At 35.2% G+C, this 12,857-nt stretch overlaps 3 protein-coding genes across 3 annotated transcripts; 2 read left to right on the top strand and 1 right to left on the bottom strand.

Moving 5' to 3' along the window:
• The first annotated feature begins 1,062 nt into the window (after window positions 1-1,062).
• EMB3127 (Amino acid dehydrogenase family protein) lies at window positions 1,063-3,406 on the top strand. The gene is made up of 5 exons (XM_012213394.4): window positions 1,063-1,415; window positions 1,628-1,953; window positions 2,117-2,353; window positions 2,495-2,662; window positions 2,922-3,406. The coding sequence occupies exons 1-5, from the start codon at window positions 1,223-1,225 to the stop codon at window positions 3,090-3,092; spliced, it is 1,095 nt and encodes a 364-aa protein (XP_012068784.1). The 5' UTR covers window positions 1,063-1,222; the 3' UTR covers window positions 3,093-3,406.
• Window positions 3,407-3,667: 261 nt separating this feature from the next.
• Window positions 3,668-8,297, bottom strand: LOC105631316 (muscle M-line assembly protein). Its single transcript, XM_012213395.4, has 7 exons — window positions 7,993-8,297; window positions 7,256-7,669; window positions 7,098-7,150; window positions 6,177-6,214; window positions 5,588-5,906; window positions 4,835-5,142; window positions 3,668-4,525 (listed from the first exon to the last, which is right to left on the bottom strand). Exons 1-7 carry the CDS (start codon window positions 8,003-8,005, stop codon window positions 3,931-3,933), a joined length of 1,740 nt encoding a protein of 579 aa, XP_012068785.3. The 5' UTR covers window positions 8,006-8,297; the 3' UTR covers window positions 3,668-3,930.
• Window positions 8,298-10,746: 2,449 nt separating this feature from the next.
• LOC105631317 (RING-H2 finger protein ATL3) lies at window positions 10,747-12,449 on the top strand. Its single transcript, XM_012213396.4, has one exon. The coding sequence runs from the start codon at window positions 11,176-11,178 to the stop codon at window positions 12,016-12,018; it is 843 nt and encodes a 280-aa protein (XP_012068786.1). The 5' UTR covers window positions 10,747-11,175; the 3' UTR covers window positions 12,019-12,449.
• The last annotated feature ends 408 nt before the right edge of the window (window positions 12,450-12,857 follow it).

Below are 12,857 nucleotides of genomic sequence, written 5' to 3'. Positions count from 1 at the left end.
ACGTAGTTGGAAGAGCAAGATAAAGATTGATAAAAATGGAGGGAAGACTGGTGGTGGGTTGGCTGTGGAGGACTCAAAACATTGCTGATCATACGGTTAAAAATAGAGATGATTTAATGAAGAGACTCATCACTACAAAAGCTTCCAACAGAGCTGCTGTACATGGAACCAAGCGACCTGTCACTGAAACCATCAACGTACTTTTGTTTCTTTTTGTTTAATTCAAATTAATTTAGCATTTATTTATATATGTGTGAAATGGTGATTTTGATTTGCAGAAGGAGGAAGCAGAGAAGGAGATAAGTAAAGGGAAAGAGGAAAAAGAGAAAAAGAGGGAAGAGGTGGAAAAGACTGTAAATTCTAATCATCTCGACAAATCTTAATTGCTCTTGAAACTCTTGTTTAAGTTAACTCGTAGTACTCCTTAATCCTAATATATTTCAGGATATAGCTAGCAAGAGTCTGTAATTTGTGTTTCTAGTTTCAATGGATCATTTTCTTTTTGTACATGATTGTTCATATTTATGTAATTAAATATCTAAGTATCAAACTTTGATACTGTAGTGCAGTTAACCCATTCCGACAGTAAGACCTAAAGATTTTTTATTCTTATGTTTTCCCAGAATCGAATTTGTTTTATCAAACCAAAATGCCGAGGCTTACCATTTCATTATATATTTTGTTGGTAGCAACTGCCAACTCCATATTTTAAGTGGGGATTATAATTAAATATAAAAAATTAAATTTTTAACAAAACAAATAATAATTTTATAAATAGATATATTGCTTATTTTGGTCCAAAACGTTTGTTCCAAAAAAGGAAAGTACAGCTATAAAGAAATTCAGAGAAGTTGAGCAGTGTCACGGACACGGTGAAGCGCGACGGACTGTTCAGGCGGCCATCGGACGACTTGTCGTACATTCTTCGAACGTGTGTCCGCTTTTTTATTTGAAAGATAAACTAATTAGCTTGTCGTGGAAAAATGATCCTTCTTGAGACTGGATCCAAGTAAACATGAACGACAGGTCGTCCGATTTGGGAAAATATTAATTGGGTCGTTGTTTACTTACTTACTTAGACGTCGTTTATTTATAAAGGCTGGGACTTGACGGACGAAGAAAAGAATTGCAAGATTCCTTCAAAAACTTTTATCAAACCAAGAATTGGGCTCTGGCAATACAGAGGTTTCTTTCTCTCTCTTTTCGGATACATCTAAATCCAATGGCGCCTATCACCTTCACGGACTGTTCCTCCTCCACCGTTGTTCGGCTTCTTCCAGTTACCCGAACAACTTGCCGCCGTAATGGCGTCGTCTTTCTCCGCCGGTTGGAGGGTACTGTCTCCATTCGCACTAGCTCTTTCAGAAACCTAACTGCTGGCTCTTATTCAATTTCTTCAACACCAGTTATCGAAGGTATTTGTAATGCAAAAGAACCCACCTCGCCTCCAATTGATTACCCAGAGTAAAGAAAATATCTTTTTCTTTAGCGTTCAAAGCTTGCACTTTTTTTTGTTCCTCTATACTCTTTTTAATGTTTCATACGTCTTCGTGGTTTGTTTTGTGCTTTGTTTCTTAAGAGCATTTTATCAAACATGTGGTCTGCTGTTAACTTGTTGCTTTTACAGCTGCAATTAATGATGAGATTGGTGCCAAGGTGATCGATGGAAAGTTGGTTGCCAAGAAAATCAGGGAGGAGATAAGTGTTGAAGTAACGAGGATGAAGAATGAAATTGGTGCTGTTCCTGGGTTGGCTGTTATCCTTGTTGGAGACAGAAAGGATTCTGCTACTTATGTACGCAACAAGAAAAAAGCTTGCGAATCTGTTGGGATTAATTCTTTTGAAGTTTGCTTGCCTGAAGAATCTACAGAAGAAGAAGTACTGGAGTTTATTTCTGGATTTAATGACGACGCTTCAGTTCATGGCATCCTTGTGCAGTTGCCTCTACCTTCTGTATGCTTCTAAACTTCAACAATTTTATTATTCTTTTTCTTGTCTAAGTTTAAATCAACAAAGATATAGGATTATTGATTAATCCAAATAGAAATCAAATTTGCAAGTTTCATTTGTGTATTTGTCAAGCTTTATCTCGTTGTGTTTAAAATGTTTGTACCAGCATATGAATGAGCAGAACATCTTGAATGCTGTGAGCATTGACAAAGATGTGGATGGTTTCCACCCACTGAACATTGGCCGTCTTGCCATGCGTGGAAGAGAACCTCTGTTTGTTCCATGTACACCTAAAGGGTGCATTGAATTGTTGCATAGATATGGTGTTGAAATCAAAGGGAAGAATGCAGTAGTGATTGGTCGCAGCAATATTGTAGGGATGCCAGCTGCTTTGCTGCTTCAGGTAATTCACAATCTCCAAATAAGCTTAGCCATTTTTTTCCCTAGTGAATGCTAATGGTGGTTTATGTTTCTTCCTCTTTTTAACCTCCTCCTTATCTTCTTTTTTTCTTTTTTCCTTATTTTTTTTTTTTCAAATTGATAGAGGGAAGATGCTACTATAAGTATCGTTCATTCTAGAACAAAGAACCCTGAGAAGATCACCAAAGAAGCAGATATCATTATCTCTGCTGTGGGACAACCAAACATGGTGAGGGGGGATTGGATAAAGCCTGGTGCTGTTGTAATTGATGTTGGAATTAATCCAGTTGAGGTAACCATACTTGTCCTCTTGTCTGTGTTTTTATACTGACACTGTTTATGCTATATAAGTTCTCTATCATTTTGTGTTTGTTTTTGTTCAACTTCGAAACATTTAATATTAATCGGATAGGTTATTTGATGTGTTTAGTATTGTTGTTTATGAAGGAACAAGGGATGCAAATGGTGTTGCAGAGTTGTTTACCTGTTTTTCCTGTCCATCTTTTTAAAGTTACTAACTGTTTCTGTGTGTATCTATGCACGTACTAAAGGATGCAAAAAGTCCTCGAGGTTACAAGTTGGTTGGAGATGTTTGTTATGAGGAGGCCTGCAAGGTTGCTTCAGCTATCACTCCAGTTCCTGGAGGAGTTGGTCCGATGACCATAGCTATGCTTCTGTCAAATACTCTCCGCTCAGCAAAGCGGATGCACAACTTCCGGTGACTAATAATTTCAGGATTGCCGATGCTTTCCTAGGGACTAACCCTTTACTAAGTTATGCTTGAGCTTTCATTTTCACGGCAACAAAGTTTCTGAAACTTTGCTTCTCTGGCTTAGGTTGTTGGTTTACATTTAAAGAATAATTTTTGTTCTTATAATCGCAGTTGACAATACAATTTTGTAGTGTACTGTCTGGTCAAGAACTTTATAGTGTCTGGTGGTGGGAGTTATTGTTACTGCTAAATGTACTATGGCTTGATCTCATCATAAATTTCCTATTAAGCAAGCAAAAATCTGTACACCACGTGTTTCATTTCTTTCGGACAGCGTCTCGTTTAGACTTGAGAAGACCAGGTCATTGACACGTTAAGACTTCGAAGGAACCTTTATAAAGTAGCTTCCTATCAGCCAACCCAACCATCGGCTTGTTGGTGTTTTTGGGCTTCCTAACAAATTATGATACGTAATTTGAGTTGAGACTATAAAAAACATTAATCAGCATTAGATTTTAAAATTAGACACGATCTAGTTACACTGTAAAAGCAAATGCTTATACTTAAATCTGATAAACTAGCTCATTTGGAACAGCCCACATAATGGCCGAGATTAATATTGTTAAAAGTATGCAGCATTAACAGAAAATTATTTTGATCAGCTATAAGTATTACACAACAAAAACCAAATAGGCTAGATACAGACTGACAAGCCGAAATGGCTAACTTTGCGTTTAGCAGGATTCAGGAGCTCTTGGATCACAAAGCACAAATTATGATGAATCACAAGTGAGATGAAACTTGTTGCGCTGGGATTAACTATGAGGTTTTCGTCCAGTGAGTTAACACTAATCTCCCTCAGTCACTTCAATAAGCCTTCCACGGACCCATTTCTTAGTGCTGGTGACTGATTTAAAAGATGAGTTCCCTTTTGCAAGCTCAACCTTGGATCCATTTGGTAGGGGTTTCATTTCAGGATTAAGATTTCCATTTGGTTCCAACCGGCAAATTTGCTTTGGCGTATCTGACTGCTCAATGAGACTCTCCAGGTTAATTGAAGGCAAACTATAGCCACCAGAGCTTGTAGAGAGAAGTTCATTTTCACTATTCAGTATATCATGCAAGTTAATGAAGTTAAGGTCCTCATCTTTACTTGATGCAAGGACTTTGGTCCCATTTACTTGTTTCAACTCTGCTTGACTGGAGCGTCCATTGCCAGTATCTCTTTCCTCCTCAACCTGGCCGGCCAATTCAGCTGGTGCAAGAGAAGCATCGATCTCATTCTTACTAGATGTGATATGCCCAGTATCTATCGACTCAATTGACTGAATCGCTTCAGCTATAAGGTTTCTGGTTTCCATGAGGGAAGCTCGAGCAAGAGGGCTCTTTGTTGCAGCAACCTCAAGGGCCTTAGCAGCCTTTTCAGCTTCAGCAATTAGTAACCTGCAGAATATCAAATAAGGTAAACATGGTTTCTTCCTGACTGAGAAGAGTGATACATATATGAGGTATTTATATTGCTGAAAAAAACAGTGATTATCAAAAACTCAAACTATCCATATGGGTTCTTCCACCATCCACCATCTCGAAAAATTTCCTTTTTGAGAGACAATTTATAGTAAGGATTTAAAAGCTTAAACTTCAAAGGGAATTTAATCAGATAGACTGGAAAAATGGTGACTAGATATCAGTGAAATTATTTGCAGTTTGTATTCATATTCAAGTCAAAATTTCTTCTCATGTTAGACTAACCTTGCTCGTTTGACGGCTTCAGTTTTCTTAGTTTCTGCAGCAGCTCTTTGTGCTCTGATGTTCTTTATCATCTCCAACTTTGAACTTGCCAAAGGATCCTTGTATAATGGTGTCTCACGTGTCCGCTTTGGTCGCTGAATTGTTCTTACAGTGTCACTTCCAGAGAAATTGTTCATGACACTAGTTCTTATCTTTGTTGGGGCTTGTTTTCTTGATTGTATACTTGGTCTCCGCCTTGGTTTCCTCTCAGCCCCATCATTAATGCCATGATATTTTGCAAGTGCAGAGCAAACTCGTTCCCGGTATTCCTGGTGTGACCATAAATAAATTAAAGGAAATATAAGCATGCATAAGTGTCCAGGAGCAGAGCTGTATCAGTTAAATCTCTATGAATCTCAAGAAATGAACTTGACTCACGTGCTAGACTGTTAATGAGGAAACATGCAAGTGGTAATTAAAGAGAGGTCATGCCATATTCATGCAGACAATTTGACAGTATGCAGAAAAGCTAAATGCAAAAAAATCATTTCAGTACTAGATATTTAGGATTAAATTATACAATATTATGATGTCTTTCTTGGTCCACGGAAATCCTATTCCTTTTTTTTCCCCTCATTCCGAGATGAATTTTCTTTCCTCCTGAATTTCGCTTTTATCCGTGGATCATTCAACAGACAGAGCTTGTGCTCCGATTTCAGAATTGACATTAAATGCAGAAAGCACAAATCAAGATAAACATCAATAGAAACTTACAGGATCAGCCCATTTGGCAGCAATGGCTTCTGCAATTTTTCTTCTTTGCTCAGGGGACTTTGGTGCTCTTTTGCTACCCTTTGGCCTAGGCATTGTTCTTCTTTGTTCAACAGTCTCTACCCATTCAGCCTCAAGCTTTTTACTCAAGATATTGTAGGAATCCCACTGCAGTTCTTCCTCCCCAACAAAGCCTGTTCTAGAAGCTTCTGCAATCAAGTTCTGCCACTCAAAGTAACAAGTTTCCTGAACAGCCATTTTCTCATGACGCTTTTTCCACCGTGTTCGTACGCCAACTGCAATTTTCTTCCTTGTCTCTTCACTGCAAGAAGATAGTGAATTTTGCAAATATTCTTGTTATTTGGCCCAATTAAAGAGTGGAAAGTCTTCTAAAAGAATTCAGAACTTGTACCATAATCTTTAATCACCGGAGTAGAAAACAACACAGGAATTTAAGATAGTATTTCAAAACAAATTCCTAACAGATAGTATTTCAAAACAAACTCCTAACAATGATGTAAAATGTAAAGTCCAACTAGTTTTGATATAGTCTTATACAGGTACGGTTGAAATAAAAAGGTGCATTGCCCACCTTTGAGCATGTCCAAGGCTGGCCAACTTCATCTTGATCTGCATAGCCAAATTTTCCATTGTAAATGAATAAATTCATGTTGAAGTAATCACCGAAATTAGAAATGAAATAAAGGAAATTACTGATCTTTCATTCATGTTCATCTGCATGATCTGCTCGCTAATGAAAACTTTATAAAGTGATATATTAAGATTTAAGACAAAGGAGCCAAGAATTTCACTGAGTGAGAGTATCTAGAAAAGTAAAAGGCCTTTTGGATGATCTAAATAATCTTGTTGAGTCCAAGTGACAAATCAAAAAGGAGCCAAAATGACCAAGTTTCCCCAAGTAGCTTTTCTAACAGTTTATTAATTACAATCAACAAAAGTTTAGAAACCAAGCAAAAATGTCAACCACTGGTATGTCAGTTGCTCCGACAGTGAACCCAAGAAATCTGGTTCATACGGTTGCCGATGGGGCTACCAGCATCCCTGCCTCATGAAAGGGAAGCAACATCATTTAGTCGCCTGATTGATGTGGTGATTCCTTTAGTTGACTGCATTAGTTTCATTTAAGAGCATACACCACTTATACCGACCAATTCACAGCTGTCAAGCTGAGCTTTATCCATTGAAGGATTAATGAAAAAACACTTTGATGCACTTTTAAGATGGAAACCAGCAATTACAATTTAGATGGAATTTCATAAGGTTGAGAACCAATACAGTAATCAAGCTGTCACATAGACAAAGTGATGAAGGCAGTTGCTTTTATTTACCACTGAATGACTGACCTAGAAACTTCACATTGACTCATATATCTAAGTTTACATCATTTTTTTTTCTTCACAGTAATACTGGCTCTGGCTAAAAATTACATTTTGTTTGAGTCGCTCCAGGTCATGAGAAAGATCACTTAAAAATTATTCTTACATGACATCACCTTAGGATTCTGCATTGCAAGCTTCGTTCTCTCTCTAATCCGTTGAATGGTTTCTGCATATGGATGGATGCATTATGGTATCATTACCACACAACAACAATGAAAACATATAGATGAATTTAGACATCATGCTGAACAAATATATAGCCAAAACCTACCAGGACTGTGCTTCCTGCCTTTGTTCCATGGTGTACTTCCTCTATTTGCTTTAGAAATCCTCATCCGCCTCAACCTCTCTTTTTCATCCAACTCTATTGAGTCTGCATCCGAGGACTTAATCTGAACTATCGAGGCATCTGAATTGACATCAAGCTGCGCATTTCCATTATTCCTGTTTCCATCTTCTTTTTTAACTAAACACTTTGGTTCAAGAGTAGCAACTGCCTTGATATGAAGTTTACTCCTTTCATAAGCATTTAACTTTTTAGGGAAGTAGAAAGGTTTCCACGCAGGTATGGATCTTTTCTCATCCCCAAAAATAAATGGACTTGACAAAACCTTACAATGAATGAGGGATTTAGCCCTTAACGGACTTAGATGGTTTTGCAAGGAAGCCTGAGCAGTAGCTATATCTACAAAAATATCAAACACGCCCATGAGTTAACTGTAAGTCTACATGCTATCATCAACAGCTATTGAAGTCTACAAATCCAAGAAAGGGGCAATAAAGTTCATCAATGACACTTTATACAAGGTGCTGAAAATTTTAAGGAACTAAGCTAAACTCAACCACATAAAAGCAACAAAAAAAATGAAATTTATTATCTGCAAATTATTTTAATTGTTGCATAATATGAATCTAGTTGCAAACAAAGTACACAAAATTCATCCAAGATTCAATAACAAGTAAAAGGAACAAGGAAAAAACAGTAAAGAGAGAGAGTGAAGAGAGCACCTAATAAAGGCATTGATGAGAGTTCATTCAGCCAAACCCAGAACACAAATCTCAAATAAACACAAAATATGCATGAGAATCAGCTCCAAAACCAGGCCTATTCTTTCCCTTCTATGAAGACAATACCGTATTTCTTTTTGAAAAAAAAAAAAAAAAAAGAGAATCTGAGTATGATGCTCTAAAATGAAAAAGAGAAGCAACAAGATACAGATTCTTGAATGAGAGGAGACAGACAGAGAAACAGAGAGCCACAAACACAAACAGTGTCTCTTTGTTGCAGTGCAGAAGTTAAGATAACACTCGATATTACTCTTCTGCTAGCCCATGAACCATGTTAATCCATCTAACCTTGTAGATATTTTAGCTTAATGGGCCGATCCTTTTTAGAAGTCTTTGGGCCAACTTAGCCCAAAACCCCAAAACCCAACACCTGTACAAGCTGAATATTTGTTCTTAAATTCATCAGATTTATAATATTGCAATAATTGTAAGGTTAGTGATATAGTTGTAAATAAATACTAAATTTATCCTATATGAGACTAATACTTCCATTTTATTTTTTCATGCCTATATATAATGAAAAAATTTAGCAATGTATAGTCAAAATTTTAATTTAACTACAATTAAAATAATAATAAAAAAAGATACAAATAAATATAAATTATATATAATCAATACAAGTAAAATTGAAAAAAATTATCTAACATATTTTAAAAATTCTAAATCAGCACTTGAAATAAAACAAAAATAACTATATGATACTGTTAAAATAGAACGAAAAGAGTATTAATCTCGAAGTTTACGGTATTTCAGCTTTTTCTAATAAAATTTCCTGGAAAGCAAATTAAAGGGAAAAAAAAAAAAAGTCATTCAACCACGTTTGTGTATGTGCTTTTTCCAGTACTATAGAGAGGAAATATCATTCCAAACTCATCATTTTGTCTCAGCACACTTGCTTATTATCATTATGTATATATTTTTTTGACTTGATTGAAGCCCAAATTTATGCTAATGCAATCATCATTTCTAACATTAAGCTTTTGGGTAATTATATTAAATTTCTAACATTCTTTACCATAAAAAAAAAAAAAAAAAAAATCTATCTTCAACTATCAGGTTTGACAATGGTCTCGTCTCCAGGCATTGGAAAAATTAGTTGTTAGAAAGAATTAAAAATTTCTCAGAGTTGAAGGTCTTCCTTTCATATTAGAAAAGACCATTAAAGAAAAGGGAATGGGTGTGTGGTCTCTTTTCATTTAGGTGGTGATCAGCGACTTTTCCGGATCAATAATCGGGATTAGGTGTTTGATTTCTTGAGATTTGTTTTAAAAAAGTTTTGTTCAACGGTACATTTCACATCATAATTTTAGAATTATCATAAAAATTTTAATTTAGATAATTCAAATTCACGATCGAAATGAATCTAACGAAATTTTATAGGATTCGCTTATTTCGAATATGGGTAACTCTTATAATATCTAATATTTATTTCACTTTAAGATAATCATTTGCAATACATGAACGATTATATATTCTCGTAGATTATATATTCTCGTATGTATTTCTTTGATTCAAATGTATTTTTTATAAAATTGCACTAATACTTATTTTCGGAGTATGGAAAATAAGGTATGTATCGAAAGTTTGAAGTTATTTTTTCTTTCTTTGTCTCAAACACTGTGTATTGCAGAATTGACTAGTTCAAAATGAAATGGTTGAACCACAAGGTCTGCTAAGAGCTCTGAAAGCAGACATTCAAAGGAGGCTTCTTCAATGCAATTGCTACTATCTTGTACAAGTCAAAGGCCTTCTAATAGGGGCAGATGGGTTTGGCTGCTCACCTACAATATCTATGGTAGTTGGTCTTCGAAGCTTTGTCAAGTATAATACCTCTTTGAAAATTCACAAGAAAAAGTTGCATAAATACTTAATTTGCTCTCTACCCTCATAATTCCGGAATAAAATGCTATATAATCGACCTTTTAGCTTAATTGATTTTATGAATTTGTAAATTACGAACAATCTGTCTAAATTTTCGCATGGATTTGAACTTTTTAAGATAAATTAAATGTGAATTACAAATTCATAAGATAAATTGTTATTTCATGCTTTGTCCTTCTAAACAATTTTACTATAATGCAATTTTAAAGAATTATTTATTCAAATTCCTCTTTTTTATATTCAAAATTAAAAGAATACAAAGGATAAAATTAATGGCACACGAGTGGCATTATAATTAAAGGTAAATTTTGTTATGCCAATTTTGGAAGGAGTAGATTTTAAGAGAAAAATAAACAAATAATTTCTTTAATTAGTGGAACTCCCTCAATAATTAAACTTTATATTTAATAATATTAGTTTATTATTTTGATTATTACTTTAATAAAAAAAAAAGCAGAATTATTCAATTTGAATTTGAATACTAAGCAAATGTTGTCCGCTTCTTTTTTTCAACTTAGTTGTTATTCATGACCCGTGATTATTTTATTTATCATAATTTTTCAAATTTTAGTGTGTTTAGTGTGATATATGTCATATTTGCTCTTAATTTCACATAAATTGTCTAATTTTTTTTATTAATTTTTATTTTTGTATTTCATCTATTTTAGATTAGATTTCAATTTTCAAATATTGGTTTTAAAAATTTAAACAAGTAAAAGAAAGGAAGAAAGAAAGAAAGAAGAGTGAAAAATCCAATTCAACTTTCAAATGCGTCACGAGAAGAGTCAAAAGAAGAAAAAAAAAAAAAAAAGTATGAAATGCACCGCACAAACGAAACCCATAAACGGAACGGAGAATACAGAAAGTAACAGCGTAAAAACAAGCCAGTCTTCACAAGCCAAAGGAGAAGCCTTTCAATTTCTTCCTTCCTTGTTTTAGACCGAAAATTCGTCATTATCTTCTTCCTCCTCTTTTCGTTCCTAATTAACAAATTCAAATTCCTCTTTCTCTTCTTGTATATTTATTTTACCTCATTCTCATTTTATCCATAACCATTAAAAAAAGAATCTTTTTTGTTTTTCCTTAACTTCGCTCTCTAATTTTCAAGAATCAGAGCAAAGCAGAAACCCATTTGGGATAAGCATAAGCTACATTTCTCACCATCTTTCTTGGAATTCTCATCTGGGTTTCGCTGGTTTATAGACATAAGCCTAAAAGAAGACATCTTTTTGGGAATTAGCTATGGGAGATTTAGACAACTCAGCAACAGTTGAAATAACAGGGAAGATAATGGTGGTAGCTATAATAATTCTATTTATCGTGGTGGTTTTTGTTCTCTTTCTTCATTTATATGCAAAATGGTTTTGGTGGCGCATTGAACAGCCTACAGGTCAAACACCCTCTCGCCGGAACCGCCGTCGTTTCGTTTTTAATCCTGGTCAAGACCCAGTGCGGAGAGGACTAGAACTTTCCGTCCTCAAATCCCTACCAATTGTAATTTTTCAGTCCAAAGACTTCAAAGATGGGTTAGAATGTGCAGTTTGCTTATCCGAGGTTGCAGAAGGAGAAAAAACAAGGTTGCTGCCTAAATGCAACCATGGTTTCCATGTTGATTGTATTGACATGTGGTTTCAGTCTCACTCCACTTGCCCTCTTTGCAGAAACTCAGTAGTACCAGTAGCAGAATGCTCTGTTTCCAATGATAATGATTTGGAAGAGAATATTCTGTCTCCAGAGGAAATTTTGGCTTCTGGGTATTCTACAGAATCTCCAAATTTCCCAACAAATGTGTTGTTTTGGGGGGACCAGACTCAGGTAAGCACCGGTGGCGGCGTTGGCAGTGGTGGCGTACTGGAAGAAGGAAATTCTATAAGAACACCTTCTTCTTCCACCTCTTCTTCTTCTCGTAATAGGCAAGATGAGATGTTGGTTATTGATATACCTATGCAGGTAAATGAAGACTTTGCCGAGGAAGAATCAAATAAGTCTCCAGTGCCTACACAAAGGTTAAGGTCATTGAAAAGGCTTTTAAGCAGGGAAAAAAAAGTGGCTCTTAGCAGTTCGAGTTCTTCTGTTGATATCTAAGTCTAACCAATGAAGAGAAGCTATCTCATATATGTATAGGTTTTGGGAGAATTGGCTATGGAATGGATGACCGAAGATATTGCATTATCTCGTCAGCGTTTGCTTGCCTTGGTTGGATTTTAATGAAATGATCTCTTAAGAATTGGTGTTCCTTTTTGGAGGTAAAGATAGCCTCTCTGCTTTGGTTGCTTCACTGTTTTGTCATTCTTGATATTAAGAGATGATCAAGTCTGTTATACGAGATGTTCTGGGTTACTGTATGATCTTGGTGCAGAGTATTAGGAATTGAAAATATTGTGATGAGAAAGTAGGATATTAGGCAAGCTTCTCTGTTAAAGAAGATGGAGCAATCCAACTTCTTCTACAGAAGATGTATTTCAGAAACATTCATGTTTCAAATATTGATTCATCTAGTGGAGAGCTTTTAATTATCTGCGTTATTTTTAAAATTTTTTTTAACCACAGCATGTCAAGTATTAAACAATTTTCGATTTGATCAAGGTTCAAGAACACAGAATTTGGTTAGATTTATTCAATGTTTCTTTTACAGACTGGGACAAGTTTTGTATTGATCATCCTTGGATTAACATTTTTGGGAAACTAGATGTGAATTCAGGATTTTAGATTTGTTTAATAGAAGCCTGCCAAAAATGCAACCTCCAAAACATATTTCCCAGTATAATAACAAGAAAATGTATAAAATGAAAATAACATACCAATTTCCACTATAATTCAAAATTCCATTACTGTTAAGTTAACAGGAAAATGTTAAGGCTGAGTTCCAGAATTCTATAAATACAAGGTGTACGTTTATCTTTGCGTCTATGTCAACAGTCAGA

This window comes from Jatropha curcas, chromosome 1 (assembly GCF_041381405.1).
Source record: "Jatropha curcas cultivar XTBG-Jc1 chromosome 1, XTBG_Jcur_1.0, whole genome shotgun sequence".
In the NCBI taxonomy this organism is placed as follows: Eukaryota; Viridiplantae; Streptophyta; class Magnoliopsida; order Malpighiales; family Euphorbiaceae; genus Jatropha; species Jatropha curcas.
The sequence above is the reverse complement of the archived record's forward strand: the minus strand, read 5'-3'. Positions and strand labels throughout refer to the sequence as shown.

Excerpts from the sequence above, each read along its gene's own strand:
- EMB3127 (XM_012213394.4), top strand. The coding sequence starts at position 1,223 with ATGGCGCCTATCACCTTCACGGACTGTTCCTCCTCCACCGTTGTTCGG. Across the intron at positions 1,416-1,627 it reads TTCAACACCAGTTATCGAAG|CTGCAATTAATGATGAGATT; the intron begins GTATTTGTAATG and ends TTGCTTTTACAG. Across the intron at positions 1,954-2,116 it reads TGCAGTTGCCTCTACCTTCT|CATATGAATGAGCAGAACAT; the intron begins GTATGCTTCTAA and ends TGTTTGTACCAG.
- LOC105631316 (XM_012213395.4), bottom strand. Across the intron at positions 5,907-6,176 it reads AGCCTTGGACATGCTCAAAG|TGAAGAGACAAGGAAGAAAA; the intron begins GTGGGCAATGCA and ends ATCTTCTTGCAG. Across the intron at positions 4,526-4,834 it reads GAAGCCGTCAAACGAGCAAG|GTTACTAATTGCTGAAGCTG; the intron begins GTTAGTCTAACA and ends GATATTCTGCAG.
- LOC105631317 (XM_012213396.4), top strand. The coding sequence starts at position 11,176 with ATGGGAGATTTAGACAACTCAGCAACAGTTGAAATAACAGGGAAGATA.